This window comes from Podarcis vaucheri (assembly GCF_965113315.1).
Source record: "Podarcis vaucheri genome assembly, chromosome: 6".
NCBI classification, from domain to species: Eukaryota; Metazoa; Chordata; class Lepidosauria; order Squamata; family Lacertidae; genus Podarcis; species Podarcis vaucheri.
In genome coordinates, this window is record NC_138764.1 from 83,269,724 (window position 1) to 83,288,045 (window position 18,322).

At 44.5% G+C, this 18,322-nt stretch overlaps 1 protein-coding gene across 2 annotated transcripts in view; it reads left to right on the forward strand.

Moving 5' to 3' along the window:
• PLCG1 (phospholipase C gamma 1) overlaps positions 1 to 18,322 on the forward strand; it is a 91,022-nt gene that overhangs the window by 42,928 nt on the left and 29,772 nt on the right. Inside the window, exons 5-10 of one of the 2 annotated variants that reach the window (XM_082225828.1) lie at positions 10,658 to 10,742; positions 11,198 to 11,281; positions 12,091 to 12,113; positions 12,868 to 12,940; positions 16,438 to 16,539; positions 17,881 to 17,999. In XM_082225828.1, the coding sequence (XP_082081954.1) occupies positions 10,658 to 10,742; positions 11,198 to 11,281; positions 12,091 to 12,113; positions 12,868 to 12,940; positions 16,438 to 16,539; positions 17,881 to 17,999 (486 nt within the window). The remainder of the gene's footprint in view (positions 1 to 10,657; positions 10,743 to 11,197; positions 11,282 to 12,090; positions 12,114 to 12,867; positions 12,941 to 16,437; positions 16,540 to 17,880; positions 18,000 to 18,322) is intronic. The other variant, XM_082225829.1, reaches the window with a different exon arrangement.

Below are 18,322 nucleotides of genomic sequence, written 5' to 3' on the forward strand. Positions count from 1 at the left end.
TTGTGTGCAATCACTCAATCGGAAGCCGTGCCTCGGTTGTCAAACATTTCAGAAGCCAAACGTGCTTTCAGAATGGATTATGTTTGACAACCGAGGTTTGGCTGTATTGGGAATTACATTTTAGACCAACTAGGGCTGCAGCATTTAATAAATTAATCAGATTAAACAATGACAACCTTTAATCAATTAAAAAGATATCCCGATTAATTGTGCAACTTTTTCTTGGATATGTAAACCATCTGAATCCATGGTTGTGATCAAGAAAGCCTGTGTAGAGCTGTAAAGGGGAGGTACTATCGGCAGAAGTAGCAGAGAGCACCCTTCCCCAACCTGATGCCCTCCATATGTTTTGGTCTACAACTCTCATCTGTCCCGGCCAGTATTGATGATGGTCAGGGATGATGGAATTGTAGTCCAACAACACCTGGTTCGGGAAGGCTGGCACAGAGAAAGGAAACAAAAGAGAGCTGGGAAGCTGAAGATAAGTGAAGCAGGATCATATAGGTCTAGGGAGGCAGGAGAAAAAGAGTTGAAGCCAGGAAGTGAGAAAATGAATGTGCAGGTCTGTGCCTGGAGATGGGATGTTGATGTAGATTTCCTTGCCAACCAAAGGCCATCCTGAGTGTCAGCCACAAAATGAGAAATCCTTGAAGTAACTTAAAAGCTGGGGGTTTTCTACCACTTTCCAAGCACCCTGAGGTCATTGAGTGAGAAGAATACTTGGTTTGATGGATCTGAAAACTGGTTGCGGTAGTGCCAGCATAAGTTTGCATTCCAAGACAACAACTTCTTCTTCTTCTTCTTCTTCTTCTTCTTCTTCTTCTTCTTCTTCTTCTTCTTCTTCTGTTGCTGTTGTTTAAATTTGTATACTGCCTTTCATCCAAAGTTCATAGGGCGGTTCACAGTGTAAATATTCAAAAACAAACCAGTAACTCCCCCTCCCACAAACACATTTAAAAGCCCATAGAATGATTCTGCTTTGCAAGCTGCTCCTTATTAACCACTTGTTTTAGAATCTGTGAGTACATAGGATACCTTTGGCATGTTGGCTTACATTGAATCCATGGAGAGGAAAAGTTGTGATGTGCATTTGCTGTCATGTTTAGAAGAGAGCGAAATGCTCCCTTTTTAAAAACGCCTGCTCTTGGTGTCTGTGCCAGTGTGCCTTGCCATCTGGCCTGCCATCTTAAATGTTCTGTTGCCTCTAGGTCCCCCCACTCTGCCACTCAACACAGATTTCCTTTAATGATGTTAAGAGAGTAGTACATTAACCTTTCAGTATTGATTTTTTAAAAAGAGCTTTTCCCCTAGAGAAATGAAATGTTTTAACCATTACCACTGAGTGCAAAAATGGGAGTTGGAGCGCAGGCCCTGCCAATAGGAACACGGGAAGCTACTTTGTACTAGGTCAGACGGTTGGTTCATCTAACCCATTATTGTCTCTTTGGACTGGCGCTGGCTCTCCATTGTCTCAGGTGAAGGTCTTTCCCATCACCTTGATACCTGATCTTTTGAACTAGACATGGTGTCGGCAGCAAAAACCACCTGCCTGCAAAATAAATGCTGCCAGAAAACTTTCCAAAGGTTCCACCTTACAAGGGCATGTGCAACCAGGAATAATGCCATTGTTGCCATGGTGACTGAGCATCTGATGGAATTGGTAGTCTGCAGGATCATCTGTTTTGCCCGTTTCATTTTTTAAAAAAGTCTTCCTGCGAGACAGAGATTGAGCACCTATGTTTGTTTATTTAAAAACATTTCTGAATTGTTTAATATTTAAAGATCTCTTAAGGGAGTCGGGTTTCTTTAGGCCAAGGGAATAATGCACAATTAACTCACTGTGTTAGGACATGACGTTTCTCCTTTGCAAACAGGGAAAGGGTTACATGTTGCTGGTAATATCTCTGCTCACGCTTACATTACAGCTTTCAGACCTTCCATTCCTGAAAGGTAGCCATTTCCCATCAGTATTGATCTTGTTCTGCAGCTGCAATGGGGACAGTTGGATGTATTCTAAGGTGCACTCTTAGACTGCACAGGGGAACAGTTAAGTCCAGCACTCTCTACACCCTAGATTGCCTTTGCAGTACAGATGGCAAGTAAATCAATGTGGAGAGTCTTCCTTGAGATAAGTTTGGAAGCCACTGCCATGAAGGAGGAATGCTAGAGAGTTCATCCTCTCCCACTACTGCAATGATGTGCTGGGAGACACCTCACAAAAGTTACTCTGCCCAACCACTAAAAGCACAGGAGCCCGTTTGTATATTAAACCTGCCAAATGTAGTACAGTCATACCTCTGCTTACGTATCCCTTTGGATACGTAAACTTCGGGATGCGAATGCGGCAAACCTGGAAGTATTTTTCCAGGTTTCACCCCATGCGCATGTGCAGAAACAGTCCTCCAGCTGTGAATTCCTCAGCATGCGGCCGGACCTCCAGAACAGATCCCGTTCACAACCGGAGGTACCACTGCATTTGCTTGATACCACAACTTGAAACCCTTTGCATCTCTTTCCCTAGCAAATAAATACGAGTTGCATTTCCCTTGTGTCTCCAGTGCCAAAGGCTGCCTGGCGCCTCTGCTGCTTGCTCGTGTCCTTTCTCCCTTGTGCAGTCGGTCTTCCTATTTCCTGTTCTGGCAGAAGGCCTTGGCTTGATCGTTATTTAACCAGGAGCTGGGACAGAGGCAGCCCACAGCACCAACGCAGCGTGGAGGCAAATAATGAGCAACATCTGTCCAGGGAGGGCGGGGTACATTTTTGCATGATTTGCATATTGATGAGTTTGTGTCGTGTCTTCGGGAGATTATTGCCACCTGCTTTCTGAATACTCTGCTCCGTGGACTTGAGGAGATGGTTCAGCCTGCAAAGCAGAAAAATGCTAAGTGCTCTCAGTGGATATAATAAGCCAGCCTGGTGTTCTAAATGAACCTTTGTCATGCCTTCTTGTTTGTATGTGTCTTCTGAGTTTCCCTGTTTCCACAGTCCCTTGTCTGAGAGGGCGAAGAAGCAAAGACACAACTGGCTGGTGTGCTTAGAGCAAGAGCCATTGTTGCCAGAGGAATAAATAAGCTGCTCTTTTGTACAAGAGACCTAGATGGTCAAAGGAAGGTCTCTCGAAATCTAAATGGCAGTTATCTTCTTTGTGTGTATTTGACTGTGTGTGTGTGTGTGTGTGTGTGTGTGTGTGTGTATTTGATCATCTCTTCATCAAGGGAATCTTTACAACCTGAATAACAAATAAAAGTTGCCATGCTGGCAAGCGATATGAGATTGAAGTTGAGGGGCCCCCCAGGGCAATAATAATTGAGGGTGCCCCTCAGGAGAGAACTGAAACTCTGCTTTTTTGCTTAAGTGCAATCCATTCTGCTGCTGTTATTGGCAGCAGAGGAGCAGCTAGGGAGGGCTGGGTCGACGGCGGGGTACACTGGGTGCCACTTACCCCGGGCGCCCAGCTATGCCGCTGCTTGGCAGCGTTCAGTAAAAAAAGATACATTAAAATTACAATGCAAAAGCAGCCAGTAGACCAAAGTAGGCATAAAATAAATAAATACAACCAACAGGTACTAATGGCCAGCAAAAAGCTTGGGGAAATAAATGAGTTTTTCCCAAGTGCTGCAATGTCCTCTATGTTGATGCTAAGCTGGTTGCATAGAAGGCACCGCTCACATATACCTGGCAGTGGATTGCTCACATGTTTTTGCTTGCTTGTCAGCCTGCTATTTGAAACCTGCATGTGTACAGTGGTACCTCGGGTTACATACGCCTCAGGTTACATACGCTTCAGGTTACAGACTCCGCTAACCCAGAAGTAGTACCTCGGGTTAAGAACTTTGCTTCAGGATGAGAACAGAAATTGTGCTCCAGTGGCGTGGCGGCAGTGGGAGGCCCCATTAGCTAAAGTGGTGCTTCAGATTAAGAACAGTTTCAGGTTAAGAATGGACCTCCAGAACAAATTAAGTTCTTAACCCGAGGTACCACTGTACTTAGATTCTTTGAGTAAACGCTGGAGCCAACACATTTGCAGTTAGGTGTGCTGCAAATACATTTTTATAAATAAAGAACAATCAGAGTTTGCAAGCTGTTCTTCAGGCTGAGGACACCTGGGGAAATCTGGCGTGCTCGAGGTAGTGGTCCTCCTTGACAACTGAGCTGTTGATATAGTTTCCTCCCATACGCACCCGATCCACACAGTAAACCCATGTGTTGGGGCCAAAGCGGCACGGGTTGCATGCACACCAGGTCAGCAGCTGGAACTAGACCTCGCATACTTCAGGAAATGCTTTTTACCGCATAAGTTCTTCCTACTTGCAAAGATCACCAAAGGAGGCTCTTCATTAGGTGCTAACTGTTGTTGAGAGGCTCAAATTGCCAGGTTTGGCATAGATCAGGCATAGGCAAACTCCAGATGTTTGGGACTACAAATCCCATCATCACTGACCACCAGTCCTGTTAGCTAGGGGTGATGGGAATTGTAGTCCCAAACATCTGGAGGGCCGGAGTTTGCCTATGTCTGACATAGATGCTCCTCAGTGGTATCATCTGGTACTCTCTGTCTAGTGAAGCTCCCTGGTTTATATCCTGATATACACCTCTCATTAAGGCACTTAAGTGGGTCTGTGTAAACTATCCATTTGTTCATATTCCAAAAGTGGATGAACACCTTCCAAATAGTAAGGCTTTCCCTATTAAAAGGTGGGACTCCGGAAATTCAAGGATGTTTTCCCAGTTCCATCTTGCTTTGAACTTCCTGGCCTTGACTGAACTTCTTTCTTTCTCGCTCTTTGTTCTCAGAGAACATGTGCTATAGAGTATAATGGAGACTAGTGGTGGGTGTTCAGTGGCTTTGATATGGTTTTGGAATCTGTACATTTAATTTCTAGACTCCTGCAATTATGCAAGTAAGAGACATGCCCTTTTTACCATCGTGGGGGGCGGGCAGAGGAAAGCCTGCTTCTTAGACAGATTGTAAATTACCTTTTCTTGTTTGCACCATGTGTTTTTGATTCCTTTCAGAATAAAGCCATTCAGTAATACAGTTCCTGGAATTGGCTGGGTTAAGCCTACCCACATCGCCTGCTTTGGTGTGCACACTCTGCTGATAAGCAGATATTTTGGGTTTTGTAAGAGAGAGAAATATCCCTAGTTGCCTTGAAAATTTCAGTGGTGGCAAGTGAAACTAACCTGTTTTGTGAGTGAGGTTTGGGGGTGTTTATGTTTATAAGTTTTATTCTATGGGGAAATTAGTAGGTGGGATTGCTTGTCTGGCAAGCTCTCAGGGCCCCTCTAGACACCCCTTTCATTGCACATTCATTATGATTTGTGCTCATGATACTATTGGGGCAGTCACACGTGATGCCACTTTTAATACTATTTGCACCTGCAGAAGTTTTGGAGTGGCCACACCACACCACTTCCAATCCAATCTCTTGCTGAAATCCTATAACTTTGTATACTACAAATGTTCTGCTTTATCTTTGTCCCACTTTCGTAGCCACTCTTCAAAGCAGTAATGTGGTAGCATTGGGGAAGCACTGCAGAACAAACTAAAGCAGAATAAATCTACCACTAATGCACTATAATTGAGTCAAGAATATGCTGCAGAATTATTGCTGGTGTCCATCTTTCTTGAGCGACAAGGGAGTGTGCCTCTGGGGGTGAAGTCAAACTGTTATATTAGCAGCCCTGAAGTGATCTTCTCAGGGCGCAAGCCTAGCTAGGTAGTGTGTATAGAGGTCCTGGGATGCCCAGATGACAAGACTCCCCTCTCGGCCTCACAGTTGGGCTAAATGAAAGCAAAGCAATGTGTTTGGCACCAGCTTTGCTGCAGGAGTTGCTGGAAGGAGGTGTGCCAGGCACCTTCTTAGGGACTTCAGTCCAGATTTGTGTAGATACCCCATAAGGCAGCTAAGGTTTACAAGCCCCATCTGTCCCTCACTTCCCTCTGCAGAATATGCCTTCAGTAAAACAGCCTGGTTGGGTTCTGAGCTGGAATGTTCATACAACCTTTGCCACTGCACATTTTCAGCAACACGGAGTGTTTTTTTACTATAATCTGAATACGAGAGTTGCACAAAGTCATTGAATTTGCAGCTGTTATAGTTACAGAAATCCCTATATACTGATGTGTGTGTGAGTGTATGTGTGAGAGAGAGGGGTGAGGTGGGGAGATGAACTCATGATTACAGTGTGGAAAACTGATTAGTGGCCATTGGTCCTTTGTTCATTTTCTCAGTTCCCCTTCCTCCTTTTGGAATGCAGACACTGTTTTCTCACCCACTGAGATCTGGAAGTAATAAATGGGTAGTTACTGGGTTCCATTTCCTGACCTAATGACTGGAGCTAATCCTCAAACTGCAAGGTTGTCTGTCTGCAACATGCATCTCTCAGGAGTTCAGCTGGGAAGGATTTTTTAACTGGATTAAGTCCAGTGCTTTCCTGTGCTGCTGTGAAGGGAGTTCTGTAGTCTCTCTTCCTGGGGAGAAGGGACCATAGTGTCTGGGTTGCCAGGAGCACATGATTTCTTTGCCAGCAAATCCTCATCTGAAACTGATTTGCTTGGATTTCATCAGTCATCATTTGGCTGACACACTGTACTGAATCGTTAGGTTTCTCCTCTCAACATCAATTTGCTCTGTGGAACAGAGAGAATCCCTGGACAAACGTAAACCTCAGCTAATTAGCAAATGGTCAAGATCAGAATGTTGAGAAGGCTCCTTTGATTTGATTACACACTGCAGAAAAGGTAAAATATGTTGATTACATAGAGCCGCTGGCAGTAGTGCTCCTAAACTGAACTTGCACAATCAGAGAAGGCCAAACTCAATTAATGACAGATAACTTACTCTATTGGAAAAAGGCTGTAATTCAATTAGCAGGAGGTCCCAGCTTCAATCTTGCACATCTCCAAGTAGGGTTAAGAGAGACCCTTGTATGAAACCCTGGAGAGCTAGCGGTGGTCAATGTAGACATTACTGACCTAGATGGACCCATGGACTTATTATAAGGCAGCTTTCTACTTCCCTGTTTTGGTAATTGGACCAGTCAATTATCCCATGTTATTGAAATTCATTTAAGTTAACAGCTCAGTATGCATGGAGGGCACCCAGTGAAGAAATGCTGTTCCACAGCACCACACTTTGGAATCTCCTTGCCAGGTGGGAGCAGAGTCTCTCTTGAGGTAATAGCAGTATTACTCTACCGGGTCTTGCATTAGAGTCATCAGCAGTTTATAATGAAATGCTGCTGAATGATCTAATCAGGCCAGCAAGGGACAATTCCCTGCAACTAGCAGACAAAAATGATTGACTAATCACTGTTCCTGTTTTGAAACCTTACTGGATAGCACATTGGCACAGGTTTAGATACCCAATCGCATCCAAATGATCCTGGCATTGCCGAGCAATGACCCATGGGCAATATAGTTTATCGAAAATGGGAGGCTTTTAAATAGCTTTAACACAATATGTGGAGAGGCCTTCAGTAAAAGGATGGTGTGTCATCCAGAGTTCATAACCTATTCTGAATCTGTGGCAACTAATTGCACTTTAATGATCATCTTATGCCTGCTTATGGGAGTGGGTGTGTCTATAATTGGGAATATAGCTAACGGGGGGGGGGGGGGTGCAGACCACCAGGGTGAATTGCTTGCTTTGGGCAAAAGTTGTAAATGTTGCCCATTGTGTAGCCCAGTATATAGTTCTGGGGCAGAATCAGTGGTCGTGGTGCATATTGGCACCAATGACATGGAGAAATGTAGTCATGAGCTCCTGGAAGCAAAATGTAGATTGCTGGAAAGAAGGTAGTCCCTGAGGTCACGACCTCTGGCCCGTGGGCCTAACTAGGCTCCCCAGGCCATTTCCCCCAAACCCACATGCACCTGCCCCTCACGTGTCACAACAAGTGTGGGGTAGGCAGACGCACAGGTGCAGAAGGCAGGATTGAATTTCCCACATATTAGCTGATGTATCAGGAGTTCAATCCTGTTTGGTCCACATGTACCAGTGAGTTCCTGTAGGGAACTGGCTTGCATGTCCAACGCTTGCAGAAAGCAGAATTTGAATCAGCTGATGTGCAGAGAATTTGATGCTGCTGCGATGGTATATGCCACACCTGTCAGTCACTTGACATTGATATGTGCAGGAGGGAAAATAAAGATCTGGCTTGTTAGGACAAAAAGATCTAGCTTTACCCCTCTGACATTTAAACGATCATAACATTTTTCATCTTCATCTGTGGGGGAAAGTTATATGCCACACCAAATCTTCCTCGGCTGCTGTCCACTCCAAAAAAGCTTTGCTGCTTTTTTATTTCATTTAAACACCTGCTTCAATGAACTAGATGGGCTTTTCTCTTCATTCAACAAGCTCTTCTAATGTTCTTGTGTATGTAAACTAGAATAAGGCTTGAAAAGCATTAGGAGGGGTGAACTTCAGTTACCGTATTTTCGACCATAGGACACACCTTGTTTTAGAGGGGGGGAACAAGAAAAAAAAATTCTCCCCCTCTCTGCTCAGCGCCCCTTCAGTGAAGCGGCAGGAGAAACGGAGCCCCTTCCATTTCTCCTCCTGCTTGGCTGAAGGGGCACTGCGCAGCTCTCCCAGTGTGGTGTAGTGGTTAAGAGCGGTAGTCTCATAATCTGGGGAACCGGGTTTGCGTCTCCGCTCCTCCACATGCAGCTGCTGGGTGACCTTGGGCCAGTCACACTTCTTTGAAGTCTCTCAGCCCCACTCACCTCACAGAGTGTTTGTTGTGGGGGAGGAAGGGAAAGGAGAATGTTAGCCGCTTTGAGACTCCTTAAAGGGAGTGAAAGGCGGGATATCAAATCCAAACTCTTCTTCTCTGCTGAAGCCAGGAGAGGCTTGCTCTCCCGGCTTCAGCAAAAGGAACCCAAAGCCTCCGGAGCGCAGTGGGACCTGCCGCTGTGTTCCAGAGGCTTCAGGCAGCTATCCCTGAAGCCTGGAGAGCGAGGGGGGTCGGTGCGCATGACTCCTCTCGCTCTCCAGGCTTCAGAGAAAGCAACGTGAAGCCTCCGGAGCGTGGAGGGAGCGCTGCCTCTGCGCTTTGGAGGCTTCGCGTTGCTATCGCTGAAGCAAAGTAGCCTTCATTCGCTCAATAGGACGCACACACATTTCCCCTTAATTTTTGGAGGGGAAAAAGCACGTCCTATAGAGCGAAAAATACGGTAGATTATGTATGATATTCAGTGAAATAATTGCTCAAGTGAAATTGTGCGGGGGGACTTCCCCTCCATCACCCCCAAATCCGCTCCAGAAGGAAAACCTTAAACAGAAGATTTAGGGGGGCTGCTGAGGAAGTGGGTGAAATGTTCTGTTATGCAAGGAGAAATCCATGCACTGCTTGAACATTTCCCCTAGTGCTGCTTTGAATACAACCCAATGCCTTAAGACAACATTTTTCAAATGTTTGACTTTTTCAGAACTCTGTTAACATTATTGGTGGCAGAACCACTGCACATCTGCCACAAAACCCCAGTGCAATGTCATATTTTTGGCACACAAGTGCATGCAGGGCATGGACTCCCTGCTGCCCTGTATGAATAGTTGGCGCAACCTAGAATGTGTTCCCCTGTGGCCCCATGTGGCAGAGCAGTCCTTGAGGATAGGCTGCCTTATTTTCTCATCTGCGACCCCCTGCTAGGCTTCCAGTGAACCTGAAACACAGTTTGGAAACCCATTTTCTTAAGCAGACCCATGAGACCCACAAGACTTTTTTCCAACAGCAAACAAATAGATTTTTTCAAAAATGACTTTCCCCATTCCTCTTTTAAAAAAAAAAATCCTCACATCTTACATCTCAGTGCTCTGCCTCCTTTTCCTTTATTTTCTCCTCTTCTTCCTGATGCAGCTTGAAGAGAAACCATTTCCCAAACAATTTCTGAAAACTGTCCAAGTGATGGCTGGGAAAGCAAACAGACCTGTTTTTCTCAAGCTGTGTTTTGTTTTGTTTTTTAAGTTCTTTTGAAATCATTTCAATCTGCCATTTGGGAAAGGCCCACAGGAATTACGGCCTTGTTCCTTTCCAAGTAGTATCCTGCAGAAGTGGCAGCTTTAATAGGCTTTCTGAGGTGTGTAATTTTGGAGATATTTAGAGGTAACCACCACTTCTGCAGGGACTGTAGGTGGTTTTGACCCTCCTTTCATTGAGTTGCCTTCGGTTTTATTGTACTGCTATTCTGGATTTAAAGCTAGAGATCAGATTTTAGGAACCTGACAGCAACCAGGTTGTCTGTGGCAGTTGTAACATCTGAGGACTGGGGTTATAAACACACTAGCTCCCCCAGTGACTCTGGGGCTAGCCACCGGAGACAGAAGTTGTGAGAGGCATCAGCAGCACTTTGAGTGAGGAAGCCCTGTCCTCTGAGGAACGAACATCTGGCTGCTTTGGCAGCCATTTCTGGGCCAGGGTCATTTCCTGTGAGGCCAGCTGTGACCCATCAGGGTGGCAGTTAGAACATCTCAGGAACTGCGGTGGAGGGACCTATATGTACTTTGTGCCCCTCCTCATTGGCTCTTGGCTTTTAAATTGTATTTTAAATGTATTTTAGGTAGTCTCTGGGACTTAGGGGCTAGTGAGGGGTATAAATGCTCCACAGGAACATGCCCCCAAATTTATTTTTTTATTCTTTACCACCTAGGATTTCTGCAAAGGATCTGAAAAACATGCTGTCACAAGTGAACTACCGTGTCCCTAACATGAAGTTTCTGCGCGAGAGGCTAACAGTAAGTGCTCGATATTCTTTGCCCCTTTAAACAAGCATTCTCTTCACAGTCATTGCCATCAGCTGCACCATAGCATCAATTGGGGAAGGGCCATATCACAGCATTGTCTACTCCGGCTAGCACCAGCTCTGAGGGGTCTCAGAGAGAGAAATGTTTCTTCTGTTATCCTGATCCTTTTAACTGGAGATGCCAGAGATTGAACCTAGAGGCTTCTGAATGAACTATGCTAGAGCATATGCTCTACCGTTCAGCAAACTATTCAGAGACTCTGGGCATGCACTCCCACTTTGTATATTTAAAAGCACATCGGTGGATCGCAAGGATTGTAGTGTTAAAATACCGCAGTCATCTCAGCACTCCGTTTTCCACAAATAGGAGAACTGAGGTGTCATACATGACTGAGGACGAGTGTTATTTATTAAGAGGATTTTCTCCTCCCCAATCTCTCATTTTAGGATGTGGAGCAGAGAAATGGTGATATCACATATGGACAGTTTGCCCAGTTGTACCAGAGCCTGATGTTCAATGCACAAAAAGGGGTGAGATGCTTCTAATCGTAATATTTGATACTTTGTAAAATCTATGCCTCCTCTTTTGTTTTGGTGCTGTTTCACTTCCTATTACTTTCCCTTTTGTTTCTATCTAGCATGTGAATTGAATACATTTCAAATAGCAAACTATTTCCCTCACCTGCACTTACTACCCTAACTAGAAAAAAAATCTGTGCCTACAAATGGAAGGTGGAAAATGGGAAGCACCTTTTGCAGTTTAGTTTCTAGTGCAGTGTACAGGTAACCCTGATCAGAAAAGTGAGGATCACCAGCTCTCTCACATCAGTTCTCTACACAGACCAGGACTTGCTGTTGCTATGTGTGCTGCTGACCTGCTATTGTGAGAGAAAGGGACTCAGAGACAGACAGTAGAGTCCTGAAAACGAAGAGGTCTCAAGTTTACTTGCCATTTTGTCTTTGTTTTCACAGAAAAAAGTGTTATGTGAGCTCTCACCATCTGCCCATCTCCAAACCCCAAGCATCTCTCTAACTTATTTTATGTAAGAACTACATGACACTCTTCAGTAAGAATATTTTTAGGGCAGCTTGCAAATAAAACAACAGAACAGTAATAGTAAAACAATGATGAGAATAAGTGTGGTCATTGAGTTGTCCCCCCAGCCCACATCTTTTATTTCATTCATTTCATGTGTGAGTATACTGAAATAATGATGGCAGGCACAGCCTAAAATAATTGGCTCTGATTAAGCCGTTGCATATCTTTACTGAAGTGTAAAGTGTGACACTGAATATACCAAGCAGAATAAGCTGATGTATGCATTTTCCCCCTTTTGCAGATGGCTATTCCATTCTTGGAAAGGTAAACTGCTCTCTTTCCTATATACAGTGGGAGGGTTGAGTGGGTTGGCAATTAGACTTGTTTATGAATGTATGTTGACATTTGACTGCAGACTGCTCGTTTCCTCAATAGGACCCTATTCTCAATATGTCTTCAATGAAGGGCCTTGTTATAAAAATGCTGGGCTGAGCTGTTTGGTGGTAGAATTTCTAAATCAGGGGTGTTCAAAACAGACTCTGAGGCCAGGTTTCTCTCTTCCTATTCTTAGTTCACCATTGGCATGGCAATAAATCTATTTCGTAGCAAACTGCAAAATTCAAACAAGTTGGAGTGATTTTTATGCCCGTTGCTGTGACCACAAAACTTGGAATTTTGCAGATAGATTAAACTAGCTGATGCAAAACCCAGCCAACTTTTCATTTTAGATCTGTTACTATCTTTTGATTATTTGGATTTATGCCTGCCAGTGCCCTTGCCCAGTGGCAAAGTGGGTTATCTGGAAATGATCCATTTCTATGTAGAGATCCTCTAGCACTGCTATTTCTTCCTTTGATTTCTTTGACTCATTATTGCCCTGTGGGAGAGGGAGGAGCAGAGACAAGGAGCAAGGCTGTCATGTATGAGGATGGTTGAGGCCCCCTAGTTGCTTTTTCAGTAATCCATCTCGGCTCTGACACTGTCTTCCTTGTTTAGCTGATTTCTCAGTGCAGCAGCTGCTTGTTCTGTAGGGCGATGCTTTCTAACCAATGTGTCTTGTCTGTGCTTCCTCCTCCAGCAGTGCAGAGAGATCTGAGCACTGCAGGGTATCACTGAAGGAGTTCCAGATGTTTTTGCTAGAATACCAAAAGGTGAGTTTGTGCAATAGAAAGGGAAATGGAGAAAGAAAGCAGCACAATGTGATAATCAATGGCTCAAACTCAACACAGTGTGACCACTCATAGGCAATTGAGAATTCTGAGTTCTTTAAATAAATTTGGGTTCCTTGCACTGGTGCTTAGAAATAAGTGGGATCTTTTAGCCACAGTAACAATTAGAAAATTTGGAACAGCGGTGCCTTATTTCACAGGTTGCACCGACACATAAGAAAACAATATCTAAATCTCATGTAACCAAACAAAGTACTCTTACTCAGAGACCAGGCTTCTCATCAGGTTTACTATGTTAGCAGTCATATAAGTAACGCATATGGAGTCCAGAGAGAAAATAAATCCTGATAACACTTTACTGGGCAAAAGTGAACAAAAACAGTGTATATAATTTGAGGGGAAAGTAACAGAGAGGCATTACACCAGGCCTTGTTCATAGCAGGGAAACATTGAACCCAACATGCAGAGGAAAAGGTCTCTCAGGAGCACACAGCCAATCAGAGCATATGTTGCCTCAGTGTTGATCCTGCCACTATGCCTGGTTGCTAAGCAGGCCTCCTGTCCCCCTCTTGGCTAGTAGACACTAACAGAAATAACTCCTAAGTTACAAACTGAATGAACCCTCCTGTTGCACTTCTACCATGCTGCTAACCTTCATTATTGTGGTCCTGAGGAAAGGGGGGTGAGGGATTAAGGCAGGATTCAGGATGTGGTTGGGGAGCTGGGCAGACCAGATGAGACCAGGCGCCAATGAGACTAGATGCTTTAGGCTGCCTTAGAACTATAGTGGATTTTCCATGACATCCAATCTCTCTTCCCCTCTCATAGTCCTAATCCTGACAGATGGTTAGTAGGAATGCAGCATGAATCTGCTGAGTTGGTGGTGGTTTTTTTTAAAAAAAGCACCTCTGTGCTGCTATGTCTCATTTTTCTGTTTTAAATATAGATGAATTTTAGTGGTCTGCATTTCTAATTGTTTTATAGACTTTTCTCTTTGTCGTAAGCCACTTCAAACAGAAGGGAAGTGGGATGCAAATATTTTAGATAACTGTATGGCTGGAGAACAGTCTGATGTCACATGATGCAGAACACTTGGGATGCGAACGAGGGCTGCTAGGATAGCAGAGAGGCTGCCTGAGAATCATGTGCAGGCCACTCTGAGCTCTCGGAAGAGACTGGGAGAATGGGTGGTTGGGTGTGGAAATGCAATACGGCTATCGCCATAATTATTTATTGCAATAACACTAGTTCACAATGGTACAATGCAATTTGGCAAACGACGTTATTGGAAAAACTGACACAAAAATTAAAAGTAGCAAGAGGCCCAAAGAAACACAACAATTTTTATTCTGCCTGGTGTGACTTTATTGATTGCACAAATAATGAGGCATATGGTAGAACAATACCCATGTGTGAAGTAAATATTTCATTTCCGTCCCGCCCCCGCCCCCCACAAATTCTAATTGTTACTGATACAAAATATATTCAGAAATGTCTTTCTGAGTGTTTATGGTTGTTTTAATTTTATGTTGTTATTGTGTGCCATTTGCTCTAACGCAAACAAATATATATATCTCAATGCAACCATGTTAAACAGTTCAAAGAAAATGGAAATGAATAAAAACTATGTTAGGGGGAAAAACACCGATTCGAATTTAAATAGACCAGGTAAACTGGAAAAACACTGTGCTTGTCTGAGCTGTTTCATGTTGCATGTGGCTGCCAGCTTGCAGTGGTCCCAGGAGTGCATTAAGATATTCACTAACTAGCACAATTTCTGTTTCACCCTGCTGATATTGTAGAATGAGGATGATATGCCACTGGAGAAGTAAACAAAAAGAAAACAGCCCGTTTTCTGAGCACATAATGAAGGAGAGGGAGCCATAAAGTCAAAGAGCAAAATAAACCATGTCTCTCCTTGCTCTTTCCTTCATTACTCTGATAGGAGTTGGGGATATTATCTGGCACAGGGCATAATCCAAGCTCTGGGCTTGGGAGCAGCGGCAGAACCATTGCCATGTCTGAAGCCCTGTTGCTCCCCAGCCTGGGGGTGGAGCAGTAATTACACTGTGTCACACTGGCACAATAGAGAACAAGTATTCAGGTCTATCACTTAGGATCCAGTGGGTCACTGCTTGGCCAAGCTCTACTCTCTCCTTGGCCCCAAACTTCCCATTTCATGGGTTTACATGGGTCTACCTGACTTGTGAAAAGTCATTTAGGGCCTCTTGAATATGTGATTTGTTGTCCACGTGAAGCTAATTTCTGTGCATCACTGATTCCCAGAGAGGTTTTTTTATTTTCCTGCAAGTACACTTAGTGGGCAGCTGATGTGTGCCGGGGCCTCAAACTCTTATGCTCAGGGTGAACTAGACTTTCCTGCCCCACTTTGTACCTGGTGGTGTGCACAGATTGTTTTTTGGATGCACACAAGGAGAACCAAATGGCTGTAATAATGATACGGAAAGGGCACTGTTCTCTAACAATGAACCTCTGCTATGTTGTTTGGGTTTGATTTGCATTTTGTCTTGCCATTTCTCTTTCTTTGTCATTTTGTTTTTCCTTGCATGGAGATCATTTTCATCTAGTAAAAATGATGTGCTTAAAGTTGTGGTTGTCCAGAAAGCTACCCTGGCTTGGATGTTGGCATGTTTCATGATGCTTTGAGCAGAGATGGGTGAAATCTTGTGTTGATAATGGTTAAGAGCTCTGAGCTGTGAGGTCCCTGGCTGAAATTCTGGCTTGGCCACAAACCCACCATTCCACATATTCCCCAAGAAGATCAGGGCAGCTTCCTCTGTGGTTTGCCATTTTCTCTTTGTAGCTACCTTGCTAAAAGGACCCTGACCATTAGGTCCAGTTGTGACCAACTCTGGGGTTGCGGTTCTCATCTCGCTTTACTGGCCGAGGGAGCCGGCTTACAGCTTCCGGGTCATGTGGCCAGCATAACTAAGTCACTTCTGGCGAACCAGAGCAGCACACGGAAACACTGTTTACCTTCCCACCAGAGTGGTACCTATTTATCTACTTGCACTTTGACGTGATTTCGAACTGCTAGGTTGGCAGGAGCAGGGACCAAGCAACGGGAGCTCACCCTGTCGCCGGGATTCGAACCGCTGACCTTCTGATCGGCAAGTCCTAGGCTCTGTGGTTTAACCCACAGCACCACCCGCATCCCAGCTACCTTGCTAGATGTAGGCTAAGCTGAGAAATAGCTCCTTTTCCAGGCTTCATGGTTGTGCAGGGATTTGAGCCTAGGCAATTCCTATTCAAGCCCAACACAATCACCCATCCTTCACTCTTCATCTGCAATTCAGGGGTGATAAAACTGACCCATCTTACAGAGCTATTTTAAGGATTTCTGAAGTAATAGATGTGACACATGCCAAGCACCTTAGGATTGAACTGAACGCTTGGATATGCTGGAAGAATCTGGCTTCTGAAAGTTTCCTTGTCTTCCTCCTTCCTTGTGTTTACAGGAACTTTGGGCTACTAACCTCCTCTTTGTCCAGGACTTCATGTTCAACTTTCTGAAGGACCCATTGAGGGAAATCGAAGAGCCTTATTTTTCCCTGGATGAGGTAAGACTCCCAAGAAGCTACTGATGTGGGTGGCTGCAGCGGAGCTGGGGTGTGTGTGTGTGTGAAGTGAGAAGGTACATTGCACAAGCCCATTTTACAGTTCCCCTAGGATGCTTTATAATTCCCTGTTCTCTGATAGGCTGCCTGCCGGCCACGTTGGAACCAATGAACACTTGGCCTCCCTCCCTCCTCTTGCCCTTGCCATTTCTCGGCTGCTTCGGGGGGGGGGGATCACTGGTACCTCAGTCCTGGCTGCCGTGTCTCCCTGTGTTACTGCACATGTGGACAGGTAATAGTCTTCAGGAAGAAGCAGGCCAGGAGGTAGCTATCCTGACTGCTGCTCACTGTAGTGAGTTAACACTACAATGCAGCATAGTGCAACACTTTCTTGCCCCCCTCTTCATTCTATCTCTTGTTTTCTCCTTATCTATCTTCTGATATGCATCCTTCTCTCCTGCCAAACCTCCTTACCCACCACCCTCGGTCCCACATTTAGGCTTAAGAGGGATAACTCCCACTGATGTCCCACCCCATTTTGACAACCCAAATTTCTCTGCAAGGAGCAAGGCCAAGTGGGGGAATGCTGTGGGCCAAGTTCAAAAACCTTTTGGGCCATATCTGGTCCCCAGTTAAGAGCTTCCCTATCCCTGCCTTATATGATCAATTTCCCGAGAGGTCCGGAGGGTGGCAACATGAGAACGGGTCTCCTCTGCAGTGGCTCTCCATCTGTGGAATGCTCTCCCCAGGGAAGTTCACCTGGTGCCTTCATTATATAACTTTAGGCGCCAGGCAAAAATGTTCCTTTTTAACTAGGCCTTTGATTGACCTGATCAACATCCCATATCCTTTTAAAATGTGGCTCTTTTGGGGGGGTATTATTGGGTTATTGTTTTTATTTTTATTTTATATATTATGATCTTTTTATGTGAACTGCCCTGAGACCTTTGGGTATAGAGCAGTATATAAATTCAATTAATAATAATAATAATAATACCTCAGTTTTCAAATGCGCCTCAAAGGTCAAACAGGAAACACGGCTTCCGCTGAGGGCAAGACTTTGAAGCCTAGCGGTCAGCTATTGAGTTTCAGTTTTTGAACATTTCAGAAGTCAAACAGTCTTCTGGAATGGATTACGTTCAAAAACCGAGGTGCCACTGTAGTTTTGTTATGGTTTTAATTCTTGTTTTGTTCTACTGCCCTTTGGATCCTATGGGATGAAGTGGTGGCATATAAATGCTGTAAAGGAATAAACACAATTTTTAAAGCTTATTTAAAAACTGCCCTTGTTTTAGTGTTTTATGTGGGTTTTCCCCCTCCCTTGTTCTTTTCCTCTCTGGGCAGTTCCTTACCTTCCTGTTTTCCAAAGAGAACAGTATATGGAACTCGGAGCTTGACGTTGTACGTCCTGAGGACATGAACAATCCCCTCTCCCACTACTGGATTTCTTCCTCGCATAACACGTAAGAAGATAAAGGATGCTCCCTGTTTTGTTCTACTTTTGAGAACCTGATTTGCATGATGAGTTTGGCCTGGTTCTCCTCCCGCTTTCATACCTGTCTCTCATTTGTACCAGCAGGTCAGTATGTTAGCCAACAGCAGTTAAGGGATCTCAGGATGACACAAAACCTGAAATGAATCCATCTACTTAAGTGATTTCCATATTTCTGCTAAAAGAAGTCATTAGAGTGGGACATTTTTGGATTGATACTGTGGCACTGGGGATGAGTGAGATGTCTAATTCCCTTATCCTGTAGTCCCAGTCTAGGTTGCCTCTGCAACTGGA